Source organism: Hyperolius riggenbachi, chromosome 9, assembly GCF_040937935.1.
Source record: "Hyperolius riggenbachi isolate aHypRig1 chromosome 9, aHypRig1.pri, whole genome shotgun sequence".
Classification (NCBI taxonomy): Eukaryota; Metazoa; Chordata; class Amphibia; order Anura; family Hyperoliidae; genus Hyperolius; species Hyperolius riggenbachi.
In genome coordinates this window covers 76,872,972-76,888,841 of record NC_090654.1, presented here as the reverse complement: position 1 = coordinate 76,888,841, position 15,870 = coordinate 76,872,972, and the positions used below count along the sequence as shown (strand labels likewise).

The 15,870-nt window shown below is 43.2% G+C and overlaps 1 protein-coding gene and 1 long non-coding RNA gene across 12 annotated transcripts in view; one reads left to right on the top strand and one right to left on the bottom strand.

Moving 5' to 3' along the window:
• The window catches only part of LOC137532515 (uncharacterized), a 224,383-nt gene that overhangs the window by 7,977 nt on the left and 200,536 nt on the right, over positions 1–15,870 (bottom strand). The window lies entirely within an intron of this gene.
• PLXNA1 (plexin A1) overlaps positions 1–15,870 on the top strand; it is a 508,150-nt gene that overhangs the window by 478,870 nt on the left and 13,410 nt on the right. For 9 of the 11 annotated variants that reach the window (XM_068253084.1, XM_068253090.1, XM_068253088.1 and 6 more), the window contains 4 exons: positions 4,328–4,487; positions 6,750–6,883; positions 7,672–7,768; positions 11,982–12,172. In XM_068253084.1, the coding sequence (XP_068109185.1) occupies positions 4,328–4,487; positions 6,750–6,883; positions 7,672–7,768; positions 11,982–12,172 (582 nt within the window). The remainder of the gene's footprint in view (positions 1–4,327; positions 4,488–6,749; positions 6,884–7,671; positions 7,769–11,981; positions 12,173–15,870) is intronic. The other 2 variants (XM_068253089.1, XM_068253091.1) reach the window with 1 other exon arrangement.

Below are 15,870 nucleotides of genomic sequence, written 5' to 3'. Positions count from 1 at the left end.
AGGCCCCTCTCTGCACACTGCCTGTGTATTATTTAGATTAGAGCAGCTTCTCTCTTCTCTCTTATCTTTTACAAGCTGGATAAATGGTCCTCTGAGCTGGCTGGGCTTTCACATACTGAAGAATTACAGACAAGGGCAAAGCTGTTTGCAGGAGAAAAAAGAGCAGCCTGAAACTTCAGTGCATGAGAACTGCAGGGAGAAAGAAACACACAAATGATCTCTTGAGATTCAAAAGGAAGGCTGTATACAGCCTGCTTGTGTATGGTTGTATTTTGTATGTGTGGACATACAGTACATCAACCTACTTCCTGTTTTGGTGGCCATTTTGTTTGTTTATAAACAAACTTTTTAAAACTGTTTTTAACCACTTTTAATGCGGCGAGGAGCGGCGAAATTGTGACAGAGGGTAATAGGAGATGTCCCCTAACGCACTGGTATGTTTACTTTTGTGCGATTTTAACAATACAGATTCTCTTTAAACTCCTTGCAGATGCTGACCTGGCTGGGATTCGAACCGGGGACCCAGCGCTGCAAGGCGAGAGCGCTAACCACTACGCCACCGTGCTGCCAGTAGTTTATGTTCTGGGGAGGCGGATATTCTTAATAGGAGTTGGGGGAAGTCGTTTGCATTGGAGAGAGGAATAGTGTTGGGCACTTTTTATTTTACATTAGGAAGATTAAATAAGGTTGTTTAATTGACGGGCAACATGCACTGAAAACAATGACAATTAGGCTGTCATAAGCTGGATATAGTTAACTATGGCTAATTGTGGTAGTGATACTTTTTATGGAACCAGCACCCCAACTAACCATGCCAAATCAATATGTGCCCTTCCACTGCCTACCTGTGGCTTTATAACATTCACTAATCCAGAACAAGCATGCAGCAATCTTAATACCAGGCATAATACTTGTTCTGGAATAAGGGCTCAAATAATGTTAGACAAAAGCCATATGAGAGAACTACCTTGTCAACAAGAAAAGTCAGCAGTTGCAGCCTCCATGTTTCACTCAACAGGTTTACCTGCCTCAGAAGTAGATGTTAGTGAGGCCTGGGGACAGGTTTGAGAAGCCAGAGGTTTAAAGAGGACGTTTAATTGGATGGTGTGGACACTGGGTTGTGCACATTGCTCTCTGTGTGATGAATGAAGCACAGAATCCCCTGTCTGTGTTTGGAGGGATCGTTATATAAAAGTTGGGAAGTTACAGATGGAGTGACTACGAGACAAATGGCACAACACTGATAGAATATGCTGCCCGTCTTAAATAAACGTCCTCCATCAGTACATCAGAGGAATGCAGCACAGATGCACGGCAGCCCCAAACACTCCTATCCGTGCACTGCAGGCCTCATCTGTCAGTGCCTCGAACCGGTAAGGTGGCCATACACTATGTGACGGTGGCCCATTCTGGCCAACGATGCGGAACGGATTATTCCTGACCAGAAATCAGTGTGGGATATCGATCGTTTTACCACCTCGCGCCCCTCACAGTTCTGGAGAAATCTGTTTAAAAATTCTTCTAAACGCTACAATGACTAAGTTTATGCTAATCGATACAGTACAAAGCAAAGCGACCATCTATTCCCCACCACCCCTCCTTGCTTGTGATCGATAAACATCACCGAAAATCAATCAACCCAGGTCCTACAATTTTTTTCAGTTTTTACCGATTCAGCATGTCTATTGAATGAAACGGAGTAAAGCTATTGCATAGTGTATGGTCTGCTCAACTGTGCTTGTCTGCCTGATTGCAACTAATCAGATTCTTCATTCCAGTTTCCCATAATGCACTGGGTAAAAGCAGCACTTCTATTGAAACTGGAGAGAATGAGATGTGTCTGTTGTCCACAGCAAGCAAACGGCTCAGGGGATACTTACCTGATAAAAGATCAGCAGTTTACTAACTGCATAAACTATCACCAGCAGGACTAACATTGTCCAGATCAACGCTATATTGCACGGCTGAATGCCACGTGTTTCCATTTCAATAATTAACTGTAGTGTATAGAGGAGAAGTGTATGTGATATTTCATAGCATGCTGCTCAGCAACAGTAATATAATAATAGGAACAGGGTCTGTATGATTTGTCGGCTGTTCAGCCCTGGCTGTTGCCCTCGTCACGTACAGTAAAACTCCAGCCAAAACTGTATGAGGCGGAGACAGATTAGGCCCTCTGAAAGTTGCATTCTTTTATTTTGTGACCCAGTCTTCTCTTGGCGAGGTTGCTGGTAGTCTGGTAACGCTAATTGCTGAGACACAGGAAGTTGCAGGCCAGGTATTCCCAGTCTTCCACTCTGACCAACACAGAATCACATGGCGAAAGATAACAGGCCTATCCAGAAGCACATGTGAATGATGTCTGGAGTATGTAGTAAATTGTGCAAGATGAAGACAACCTGAGGAAATGCTCCAGTTTAAAGTAAACTGGCCACTTTATTTAGTGCTGACTTTTTCACCTTTTCATGAAAAGAGTATTGTAACAAACCATATGAACCATATCAACCAGCGTCAAGATATGTCTTGATGCGTAGTATCTGAAAATGGCTAAACAATCATACATTGCTCTGTGAGGTACTGTATTCCCATTGGCTGTTTAGCGGATCATGTGACTCTCCTCAGCACTGGCAGCCAGTAAGCTTCCCTCACACAGCATTAGCAGTTTTGTTGATTCCAGATGATGTATAGGGTGAAGTAGAATGCTGAAAGTCAAGCTAGAGTCAAAGTAAGAATAAAGTTTTTTTTATATTAACTAAAGGTAAATGCAAGTCAAGCTGAGACGGCTGCAAAAATGTATTATCAGATGCTGGTTTTTGCAGCATTATGGCTTTACAGATGCAGGCTGATGAAGACAATACAAATGTAGTCTCTTGCTAGAAGAGTCACACTTACACCTCACCTCTCAGGACTCGCTGGTGGCTCTGTAACGCTTAATTTAGTTTCAGCTTCAGTCGCCTAGTATCAGCAGTCCGTATTTTTACACCATGCTGAGCTTATATTGTCCAGGTTTGCTTTATTCCTCATTGTGTAAGAAGACATCTGGATGCTGCAGACAACACTGAGACATCTCTATCTTCCAGTTTTGTGGATTCCCATTCATGCATCTCTACTGCACAAGAAACGTGATGGCGGCCATTGTTGTCCTGCTTCTGACATTACTACATGACTGGCTATAATGTCGTAGCTGTGACTGCTGCATGGAGTGCCTCCCCAGGAACAAGTGTGCAGGAAAGCCAGACGTGCCTGTTCTGAGGGGGGGGGGGGCTCAGTGTTAGTCACAGGATGAACATTGCAATCGGGAACAGTGTTCAGCAGTGGCAGCCTTCATGTTTCTGTAAAACAGAATTCCAGGCACCAGTCTGTGTTTGAGGTGTAGTAACTTATATTGTCTGCTTCTTTTGTGCGTGTTTGTTTTGTTTTTTTGTGTTCATATATAACATAGGTGAAAGGTACCCATTAGGCCTAATACGCAAAAGCAGATCCACAACCAGCTTTTTAGCCAATCAGTTGTTCCAATCTGTAATCGATTGGACAGGAATGCCAAAAGACTGATGGAACTATTGTTTTCCAGTCATTTCCAAACAGCAGAAGAATTTGATTATTGTGACGCGATGGCTTGTTGGCTGGAAGTAAATGCTGATCTGCGTGTACCGGCCTTTACTGCCCCCTTCCTGTCATGAGTAAAGATGGTCAATGAGAAATAATTCTGAGTTGAGGCCAGATTAGGCAAGTTCTGTATGCAAATATACTGTATGCAGCTTTGAAAAGGGCCATTCAAACTTCACCTTGGTGGGATTCAGTTGGTCCATTTTCAATCTGCCTACAGAATTTGCATAATCCTGGATCGACTTGGAATTATTTGCCTCTCATTGACCATCCCTAGTCATTGACCATTCAGTTTCCCGAGTGAGGTTTGCTCCATGTATGGCCCACCCCACAGATCTGAGCCTTTGTATTCAAGAGGCTCAAGTAACCGGCTTAAGCGTGTCAGTGTGTGTGGAGCGTGTGTTTGGACCGTTACCTGGAATTCTGCTTTTAAATCATACTCAGTGGATATCTCAGTCTGGGATATCCAGAAGGCCAATTCCTGTGCAAGGAAGCCTGACTAATCCTGTATGTTATATTAAGCATGGCTGCAAGAGCATTATTGCAGAAGGTCAGTACAATGCACCTGTATCCCTGCTTCCTGGATGGGGGGAATGAAGCTTATTACAGTCATACATTTATTATCAGAAAACATGGCATAACTGAATTAGCTGATTGCAGATGGTCGCAGCAGACTTCCAGCTGCCTCCAGTCAGATGTCACAATGAACCTCTCTCCACAGACGCTCAACTGTGTAAATCCAGAGAACGAGAATGCCCCGGAGATCCCGGTGAAGGTGCTGAACTGTGACACCATCACACAAGTGAAGGAGAAGCTGTTGGATGCCGTGTATAAGGGGGTGCCGTACTCACAGAGGCCTAAAGCCGGAGACATGGATCTCGGTAAGAGGATCTGCTCTCTGCCGCTCGGATGTTAAACAAGAGACGTTGTAACCTCCACCACCGTCTATTTTAGTGTTAGATGTACTGTATAATATTCCTTCATGTCACAGAAGTGGTAGTCATTGTTTTTCCCAAGCCAACTCTGTGACCTCTTCATCACAGGATGTGGCTGTGGAGGTCAGAGAGACACCCCCAGCCCTCGTTATGCCAACCTCTTATGGTCAGAGGCGGTGACTTGGATCAGTTATAAAACCTCTTCTTTATTCATCAATCATCTATTTTTTATTGAAAACCAAAGGAAGGCATACATAATAACATTATATAGAATACAGTATATACTCCATTGATACCGCAAACTGGATGAACATTCTCACAAAGGAAGCGAAATATACAGGGAACATGTATCTCAGTAGGTACATAGTAAAATCAAGAATAAGGAAATGCATAAGCCATACATTCTATCCTGCCGTGCCAATAGGTTCACCACTCAATGCACTTAAATAAATGCAGAGAAGAAAACGAATACTTATTCTGCAAAACAACAACAAAGCAGAGGATCAGCAGGACAGCCAGGCAACTGGTATTAAAGGAATACTTAAAGGGGAACTGAAGAAAGAGGTATATGGAGGCTGTCCTGTTTATTTCCTTTTAAGCAATACCAGTTGCCTGGCAGCCCTGCTGGTCTATTTCTCTGCAGTAGTATCTGAATAAAACCAGAAACAAGCATGCAGCTAGTCTTGTCAGATCTGACTTTAAAGTCTGAAACACCTGATCTGCTGCATGCTTGTTCAGGGGCTATGGCTAATAGCATTAGAGGCAGAGGATCAGCAGGGCTGCCAGGCAACTGGTATTGATTAAAAGGAAATAAACAGGACAGCTTCCATATACCTCTCTCTTCAGTTTTACACACCTGGGGCATCCCTCAGCCCCCTGAAGCTGTATGGTGCCCTCGCAGCCTGGCTCCGATCCCCCCTGTCCCCGCCGGCGGCTACTTCCAGGTTCGGCGACAGGCTGGGAACGCGAGTGATTCTCCGCGTTCCCAGCCGCTATATCACCCTCTATGCTGTTATAGCGTATATGTTATACAGCATAGAGGGTGATATATAACGGCTGGGAACGCGGAGAATCACTCGTGTTCTCAGTTTGTCGGCGGCTGTCGCCGAACCCGGAAGTAGCCACCGGCGGGGACAGGGGGATCGGAGCCAGGCTGGGAGGGCACCGGACAGCTGCAGGGGGCTGAGGGATGCCCCAGGTGAGTAAAAATAATTTTTTTATTTTGACTTAAGTATTCCTTTAAAGCAAATAAAATGGCAGCCTCCATATCCTTCTCACTTTAGTTGTCTTTTACTGCATGAAGTGTGAAATAGTATGGCTTTGGTGGATCAGGAATGTGTTGGTTCTGCCCTTGCCTACTTCTGTCTTCTGCACATATAAACACCTCCCACACATAGTTAACTGCCTACCCATCCTCTTCTCTACCCTAAGGGCCCATTCACACTAGGGCGATTCCCACTAATCGCCAAAGCGCTAGTGTTTTTAAAAAACGCTAGCGCTATTCTACCTTATGGCAGTGTTCTTACTGCCGCGATCGGCGCCAATCGCTGGTGTTTTGCAATTGGTGCCAATTCGCAAATGCTTTACCTGCAGCACTTTTGAGGCGATTCTGGAGTGATCGTGGTCAGCGCTTAATAGCACCGTACCACGATCGCTCTGAAATCACCCGCGCAAAATGCTAGCGTTTCTCGATTTGTAAGTGTGAATGGGCCCTCACCGTTCACTGACAACTAAAGCCCACCCTCACCAGCTACTGGTGCCCTCCTTACCTGTTGCATTCTCAGTTCTCACATATCTTATGCAGGCCACACACTGGGAGATCTGATACGAGATATATCTTCCAGATCACAACACAAGTGGGTAATGAAAGGCAGTGACATAATCTTGTGATCAGTTTGAACATATTGTCATGCTGCTGAATAGCACCATATTGGTTGTATGAGCACAGTGCAGCGTCATGGTATATTTGCTCCAGTAAACCACCTACACTGCTTGTACATTCTGACATCTGGCAGATGTCTCTCAGATTCCAGTGTGTGACCAAAGTAAGATTGTAAGTCTGATGGAGCAGGCTCCCCTTTCCCTCCTGCATCATGTTTCCCTCTCCCCCATACAGTATATGATGTAAACCCTTTACTACAGTATTATATTACACTGCATAATAAGTAATTGTGAAGGATAAAAACAGTTACACTGTTAACATTTTAGCTGACCTGTCATTGGTCTTCCTTCGATCAGAATGGCGGCAGGGCAGAATGGCCAGAATTATACTGCAGGATGAGGACGTGACCACCAAGATAGATAACGACTGGAAGCGCCTCAACACTTTGGCTCACTATCAGGTGAGTCTCTTCCACCGTTGCTTAGAAGACATCTTGTTCTGTGAAAACTATTTGACAGATTAATCTGTTGGCAAGAATTGTATAAATCATGCCGTTCCTCAGAACCTGTGTGGGCACAGTCTATGATGCTTTCTGTGATGCATCGCATCTGGCTAAGACGGCCTGTCCCACAGGTCTGGGAGCGGCCTAGTATGCTGACATACAAGCTTAAAAGAGGCGTGTCTGAGACTAGACTTGAGGGGCAGAACAGCTCCACCAATCAAGTGATCTCCTGGCTGAAATTATTACCAGCATCTATCTTGCAGGTCTGGGCAATAGAGCTAGTCAGAAAGATGCTAATTTTTTTAACCTTGCGTGCAGATTGTATGCAGCTTGAAACTGGGCCACTGAAATTCAGCAGGAAATGCATCTGATTGGCCCAGTTCCAAGCCGCATACAATTTACATTACATTTGCATGCAAGTTAGATTGCGTCTCATTGACCATTTCTACTGATAATAGTCTGATGTGGAATCGTCACAAGCTGTTCTGCCCACTAGCCTATAAGAGGCGTGTCTGAGACTTGGCATGAGGGGCAGAACAGAACTGACAAACAGATTAATCGTCTTACTGAAAATATAACTTGTTTCAGCAAATTGATCAAAATGTGTCGTTTTATTCCCTCATGAAAATAAAAATAAATTTCTGCTTTCTCTGTAGGGTGCCGCTCTTATTTCATAAATGGCCTAAACTTGCTTTGTACCATATGTTGTATCTTCTGCATGCTAAGCTCTTGGTCTTCTTACTTAGGTTATCGATGGCTCTTCAGTTGCTCTTGTTCCCAAACAGAACTCCGCCTACAACATATCAAATTCATCCACATTCACCAAATCTCTAAGTAGATACGGTAAGGGAAACGCCTATTGAAATGGTTTTAAATTGAACTCGAGGTGAAAATAAACTGATGAAATAAACCATTATATTTATCTTCCTACTTCTAAAAATGACTTTTAAGTATCTCAGGGTTTTTTTTTATATTGAAACAGTTACAAAGTAGGTTGAATATTTTATTGTCTCTAATCAGTGGCAGCCTATTAAGTGTCCTAGGGTTCGGGAAAAAAAGGTCAATGGTTCATGTATTTTATCTCTCCCTGCCCTCAGAAGTTGTATTTTGCCAGGAAAATTTTTATGGCAGTACTTTGCTTATCAGTGATGTTTACTATATTCCTGACAAGGTAACAACAAAACAGAAGCTGTCACTTCAATACTCTGAAATGATCTTTTTCAGGCAGCAAAATAAAGCAAGTACAACAGCCTGGTTATTAATGTTTTGTACTGTACATATACGTTTATCTCATCATGTCACATGTCCCCTATGGTATACTTTAAGTGTTTTCCAGTGTCTGATTGGGCATGTCCTATATGATGAGAGACCTGTGACTGCATTGAAGACATTGACATGCAGCTGGTCATGTTTGTAAGCATATGTATGTTTCCAAAAAAGCAACAGTGAATGCTGATAGCATTTCTATTTTTTACAGTTTTGTGGTGTAAATAGCGATGTGGCATCTGTATAATCTGCAGAAATGGCCTGGTTGTGAGCTGCTGTAATTATGCGTTTTATTAATTCTTTGTTCCCCTGTTGTTGTCTCGGTGGTTTATGCCAGCTAGCGGTAAAGCAGTTTGCAGTCAGCCATTTGCACCAACTGCAGGAAGAATAACTGCCGTTTTGGTTTTTTGTATTATTTTTTGCTAGTTTCTGAGCGGTTTGTAGGAGGCCATTGTGCGATTTTTGTTTATTTTCAAATAACGGACCCATCTGAAGGTCAGGCAAATACCGCTCTTTTTAGTCACTAATTAAAACCACAGAAACTCAAATCAAACGGAATTGATAGCGATGGTAAAATTAATTATCGCACATAACCGGCTTTGAAATGTCAGCGCTGGAACGGGCGCCTGCCTTCAGCTCCTCAATTTGCATCATAGGTGTCGTTTAGGAGAAGCGGGAGAGAGGGCGAAAAAAAAAATCAGCATAGAAATGAAACATTATTCCGCAAAGCTTTTGGGAAATGTTCATTAAATGCGGCTGACGCTTTTCTGGAGGAGCCTTTGAAGAGTGGACTGGGATGAGGAAGCTGGAACAAGCCGTTTACGGGATGCTTAACTGATTCCTCTCCAGGGTGCCCCGCTGCCTGTTTCAGAAGCCATGTTGTCCAGGAACAGTGTAGGCAGCCATTTTGTATGATGAGCCAATCAGTTCTCTAGGAGTTGATGACATCATTAACTTGTGTGGAGCTAGCAGAGACATGTGTAAACGTGATGTAGACATTAGCACCTACGTAAGGGAACTGAAAACCCCCCTCCCTCCTATGCCAGTCCTTTGCTTCAGGAGGTGTTTATCAATGCAATCCTGCCATCAGCAGTTATTCCACCTTCACTGAACGCTCGCTATAAATATTATCAGTGTTGCACAAATTATTTTGTGTTTTGTGCAATGTTAAGTTATTATAAGATCTCCACTGCAATGCAGCCAGCAATTAGTTGCACTTCTTTTCAACGTGTGCAATCTGTTTGACATGCAGGTAGCCCAGGTATTTTCATCTTCCTGCTCAAGTAATTGTCTGCACAGAGCAGGAACAATAATTGTATTTCCCACACCTAAACTAACTGAGTGACTGGCTGCAGCTTTGATGCTTCTAGTAATAGTGCATATTAGGATCACAGCTGTGCATTTATACAAGGCAAGCAAATTGAAAATGTACCAGTAATTCCTACACTTGTGTAAAGATAGAATGTCACTTTAAAGTGGTATTGTATTGGTGGTACTTTTTTTCAAATTATTTTATATGCATTTTAATAGGAAAAAGAAGAAAATCCAGAATATTAATTATTTTTAGCCAAATATAGTTTTACAATTAAATGTACTACTGTAAATAATACTCACATATTCTATTTGCCCATTTGTTCTGGCTATTACATTTAAATTGTGTCCCTAGTAGAATGTACGGTGGCAATATTTTTGGTTTTCTCATTGTACTCTATCAATAATTGCAAGCCCTTTTTGCAAAAATAACAGTACTATAACCCTCATGGCATATAACCCTCATGGTATACATATTAAGGACCACCTAACGCCGATAGGCGGCGGCGGCGGGTTTAAGTGGTTATTACATGGAAACGGCCGCCTTTCCATGTCAGTTCACGGAGACTGTCTCCGTGAACAGTGTGCGAGCGGCCGATCGCGGCTCGCACGCCTAATGTAAACACGCGGGGATGAAATCCCCGCTGTTTACATCAATAAGGCGCTGCTGCGCAGCAGCGCCGTAAGGCAGATCGGCGATCCCCGGTCTCTGATTGGCCGGGGATCGCCATCCCTAGTGGGGAAAAAAGGGGGGAAGTCTGATCGCCCTGCCGTGCACACGATCTGCGCTGCGGGCTGGAGAGCCCACGCAGCGCAGATCTGCAATAACAGCCCCGGTCCTTAAGTGGTTGATTCCCAAGGTGAAATGTGACCCGATGAGATAGACATGTGTATGTACAGTGCCTAGCACACAAATAACTATGTTGTGTTCCTTTTTTTCTTTCTCTGCCTGAAAGAGTTAAACATCAGGTATGTAAGTGGCAGTTCCTGTCTGAGTCAGACTACAGTGTGACCCTTACGTATAAGAAATTACAACTACTGTATAAAACACTTTCCTAGCAGAAAATTGCTTCTGAGAGCAGGAAAGAGATAAAAAGGATCAATAGTTCATAGATTTTAGCTCTGGCATACTTCAAAGAATGTGTCATTGAGCAAAAACAAACCGTAAAAACTTAAAAAGTAGATTTAAATATAAAATAAAACTGTGGAATATCTTAAAAAAGTCATTTTTTAAGAGAAGGATCGATACAATCGTTAATTTCATTCGTTTATTTTCACCTCGGGTGTCTTTTAAAAAAGCTAAGTCCCTAAGGTAACAATTTATGTAGCCTTTTGCATTTTTTTTTTTTTTTTTTTTTATGTTTTGTTAAGTGTGTTATATGGGGCAGAAGGGGTAAAGCTAGGATCATTGAGTTGAAGAAAGGGGGGCATAAAACAATGTTTTAATACTTACCTGTCAGCTCTGTTCGGAAGTTCCTGTGATGATCTGGTTCAGGATCATCCTTCAGAATCTGATATTTAACACAGAAAGCTCTTGTTGATATCAGTTCAGTGCTGCCGTGGGCAAACCGTGCCACAGAGAGCTACCGGTAAGTACTGGAGCATTCTGAACCTCTGAGCCCACCTACCTTCCCTCCTCTTTTAACGTGGGTTTATAATTGACTAAACTGGTAACATCTGCACACTGTAAAACCAAACATATAGACTGAAGGAGGAGGATGCAGCGGGCAGTTAGACTAGGCAGTGCTCATTGGTAGCAGAAAGTTGTCATTTTGTGTTGGTCTTCCCAGTAACCAGCTTAGCAAAGATACCTCTTCCATGTACTGTCACAGTTATCATTACTGTTGATTAGGCCACAGCAGTTCTCTACATGCTAGCAGTGCCCCAAAGCTAGTTATTTTTATCAGCTAACTTATTATTCTGCCCGTCCGCTCATTCAGCCAGTGACGTCACTGCTGCGTGCTTCAGTGCCGCGGTTACATCCAGGTGAATTGATGGACTGAGAATTAATTTGGCCTCTAAGATGGCTGCCATCTCACCACATGTGCCTCTGGTATAGCTGAATACATTTCTTCTTCATTTTTTCCAGTGTCACAGTCTATCTCCATCCCGCCTCGTGTTTCAGCACTGACAGAACTCATATGAAAAACCATTTTCCCTCAGATGGGGTCACGCACTGTAAGCTAAATAGATAATAACAGCTAAAATGTGGGATAGATGGAATGGAAAATGAAGACTAGATATTGCAGACAGGCGATTATTCGCATATTTGTGAGAGATCGGTGGGACATGATGGAGATGGCGAGGAGAGGTTTGCGATTATTGTAATGGGTTGGCGGCACTGGAGCGGTCTGTGACACTACATGAAGCTTAATTAGGAGGAAAGGTGATGTTTCCGCGACTACGGCGTAGGAGTGGAGGATAGAAAAAGCCTTGTTTAGAGTTTCCTCATGTTGACCATGTGTCCTCTTCCCCTCAGAGAGCATGCTGCGGACAGCATCCAGCCCCGACAGCCTGCGCTCGCGCACGCCCATGATCACCCCAGACCTGGAGAGCGGCACCAAGCTCTGGCATCTGGTGAAGAACCACGATCACCTCGACCAGCGCGAGGGGGACAGAGGCAGCAAAATGGTGTCTGAAATCTATCTCACCCGCCTATTGGCTACGAAGGTAAGACATTTACTGCATGTGATATAAAATGTTTGCGAACAGCAACTATTATAAACTATTACATTGGGGCAGCATGGTGATGTAGTGGTCCCAGCCAGGGCACTACCTGCACAGAGTTTGTATGTTCTCCCCGTGTCTGTGTGGGTTTCCTCTATGCACTCCAATTTCCTCCCACATCCCTAAAACGCTTAGATAAATTAATTGGCTTCCCCCTAAATTGTCCTTGGACTACAATACATACACTACACAATACATACATAGAAATATGACTGTGGTAGGGATTCGACTGTGAGCCTCTCTGAGGGACAGTTAAGTGACAAAACGATATACTCTGTACATCGCTGCTGAATGATGTCAGCACTATATAAAGACTAAAAATGATATTATTACCTCTAAGGCAATTCTGGATAAACTGGTAAGTCTGAACGCATAATTGTTTTACAGCTAGTTCTGTTAGGTTAGTTTGGCATGGGTGTGCGAATCACAACATTTCCTGAACAAACTGCAGACTTATAGGGAATTGTGGTATTACACTAATATCAGCCTGATCACTTCTGCACCTCCATCAGCACCCTTGTGCTATCAGTGAGGTCCACTCTCATAATGACTAGTGAACTGAAAAGGACTTTGTCTAACATCCCACTTGAAGTAACTGTGTACCCTGAAAACCCAAGTTGAGCCTCCGGTTTTTGTAATACGTATGATGGAACATATGCACTAATTAACAATGCTCCTCACTGACTACTTCATGTGGGTGATTACTGGTTGGGGTGGAGAGGGCTTTGGACAGTTCTTCAACTGCTGTTCAGCCTAAACAACTTGCATCAGATAATTACACAGGAAGACAAATGGCAATCCATTTAATTAAAAAGAACAATGCAACAATGTTTATTTTGTAATGCACAAAGCTTTAGCGCTGTTTTACGCTGCATGTGATTCCGGGGGGCATTTGTGCTGTGATTGCTGATTGCCAGCGATCAACAAATTGCTAGTACAGTGTTTCCATATGGGAGTATTCACACTGCATCATTTGTGAACACAAAAGCACTGCATACAGTTCTTTAGAAGCAACTGATTGGTGATTTTTGTTGTGAAACAGCCCTTACGCATTGTAGGCTATGATGCCTTCCACATAATATACATAAAAAAGAGCCTGAACTAGGGCATTGATCTGTTTCCAAGTAGGTCTATTGTATTTCACAAGAAACATTGCTGAAGCATTCCCTTAGGACCTAGGAACCCTTACCTAGGCACTGTACAGTGATGTGAACTACGTCTACCACTTAGTTCTAGGTCCTTTTTGGAGTTTCTATCAGCACTCCTCTAGGAACTAGAGCCATCACTGATAAAACCTAGGGCACTTCACTGTCAAGTATAGTAAACTGCTGCATGAGCCACTCCACTAACCGCTAGAGTGATCAGTAATGTACACTACTAGGAACAACCATGCAGTGTAAGGCAATTTAGAAACTAGAGAAATTTGGAAAATTCTACTAGGAACTACTGCTATCAGTGATGAAATACACTACAACTATGATCATCACTAAGAAATTCTTCTAGGAACTAGAGCCATCACTGAAGTGTTCCCCTAGCAGCTAGGACCAATACCTAGGCCACAAGAACTAAAGTCATTACCAAAACACTCCTCTAGGAGTTAAGGCCATCTTCACTAAAGGACTCCACTGGCAACTAAGGTCATCTACAGTATGTGGCAAGAGGAACTCCTAGGAGCTAGGGCCATTACGGAGACATTCCACTAGGAACTGGTCATGATATAATTCATTAAGAACGGGGGACACCCCTGTGGCACAAGGCAGTTCTATAAGAACTAGGGCCATCCATAAGGAACTTGAGCCATTCTCAACGTCCTCCACTACGCACTAAGCCTTCATGGAAGCAGTGCACTAGGAACAGGCGCAATCACTGTGGCCCAAGGCATTATACAGTAGTTAGTGTTGAACACAGTTCCTATTGCTGTGCTTCAGTGATGGCCTAGTTCTTACCGAAATGATAAACACCACACTTGTTTAGCTTACAATAGAAAAACTGCCATGTAAGCGGAGTCGGGTGAAATTTTTACATTCCGGTTGTTGACAAAGCAAAGACGGCCCTGAGTCCTTTTAGTAACGCAGAGTTTTTCTCCCATGGTGCCTGCTCTGTGGCAGTGATTGGCGTTATAATTTAGCCACTTCCCCGGATCAGCAAAAAGGAAGTCTGAGCGGAGGGGGTCTCGGGCTTTACCGCTCCAGTCGATGGGTTATGACACAAATTTACCACTATTGTTTCATAATGGCCATATAAAAAGGAATTCATAATCATTTCCTTCCATAAACCCCCGGCCGTTGTTAAGACATTATGAAAACCCACATTAATTGCAGCCGCTGTAAATATCACCACGCGTTATTTATATCCGCTCGTCTCTATACATTCAGGCTCCAGTTAGCGGGATATATATTTATTTAACAGAGCGCGGTATTTACGGCTCGCTTATGGATATTAATGGCTATAGGAAAGATTAATTCTTCCTTTAATGAGCTTTTCTGCGGACTCTGAACCTTCAGCAAATCTTCCTCGCCACATAACGTCTCGGCGAGTGTAATAACTTGTACGTCTACGGGGAATCTGCTCGCGCAACAACAAAATTAATTGCAAACGCAGGAGGACATATTTAGGCATTTTCTGAAGGATTCCCGTCACAGTTGTAAGGTTCCCGGAGGAAATATGCGCTGCTATTCCCTGGCCATGGGATCTTATGCACTTTATATCTGTGAAGGAGGATAAGATGAAAGCCTTATTGCTTTTGTTCCGACTTATAGATGGATGTAAAGACAGCTCAGGGATGCGGCTATTACTATGCGTGTTGCAATACTAGCTGTGCAGTTATGCCCTGACTCCCACCACCATGGTTATGTTCCAGGGGGATAACTGCTGTATGCAACAGAGACCTTTGTCTTTATTTTACTTCAGACACAGGTGTAGCAGGTCCTCTTGGTGGGTCCAGGGGATCTGTATAATGTATGTTCTGTTAGGGCAGTGGCTGTGTGTAAACACAAGAGGATAAACTTAAATGGAAATGAGCACCATCGGCAAGACCGCAGCATAGAGGGCGCACCAGCTAGGAAAAAGACCCAGGAGCAGGTAAATATACCATAGCAGAAAGCATTTATTGATCACCACATGCTATCCATATACAGTACAATTCTTTCAGGGCCAGAGAGACTCCCCCTTCATCAAGGATAAGAAACCAGACAGGATAATCCTTGACCAAAAGGACCCTCTTTGATGCCAAACACGTATACTGTATATGGATAACATGGAGGTACATATATACTTGTTGCTATTTTAAAGGTGTTCATATACTTTGTTTGTCTAACGTGACACTTAAAATTAGTTATCAGTAAAGAAACAGTACCTTTTCTTTATCTCAATAGCCAATTGTAGCATCTCCATAGCCTTTTTTAGCAATGTTAAGCAGTGATTGCAGTGAGCTCGAGCTCCAGAGCGGTCACCGTAGCAACACAGGGAAGCCAATATCATTGAACAGTTTAGTAAAATTCTTGAAAGCGTATTATTTTCTTATAGAGATGGACATAACGACAGGTGTGGTGCTACCCATAGCCGCGGGCGAGGAATGGATGCCGACTTACATGCTGTATTTTATGCTTTTGTTGCTGTGTTTGCTCATTACTGTCCCGTTT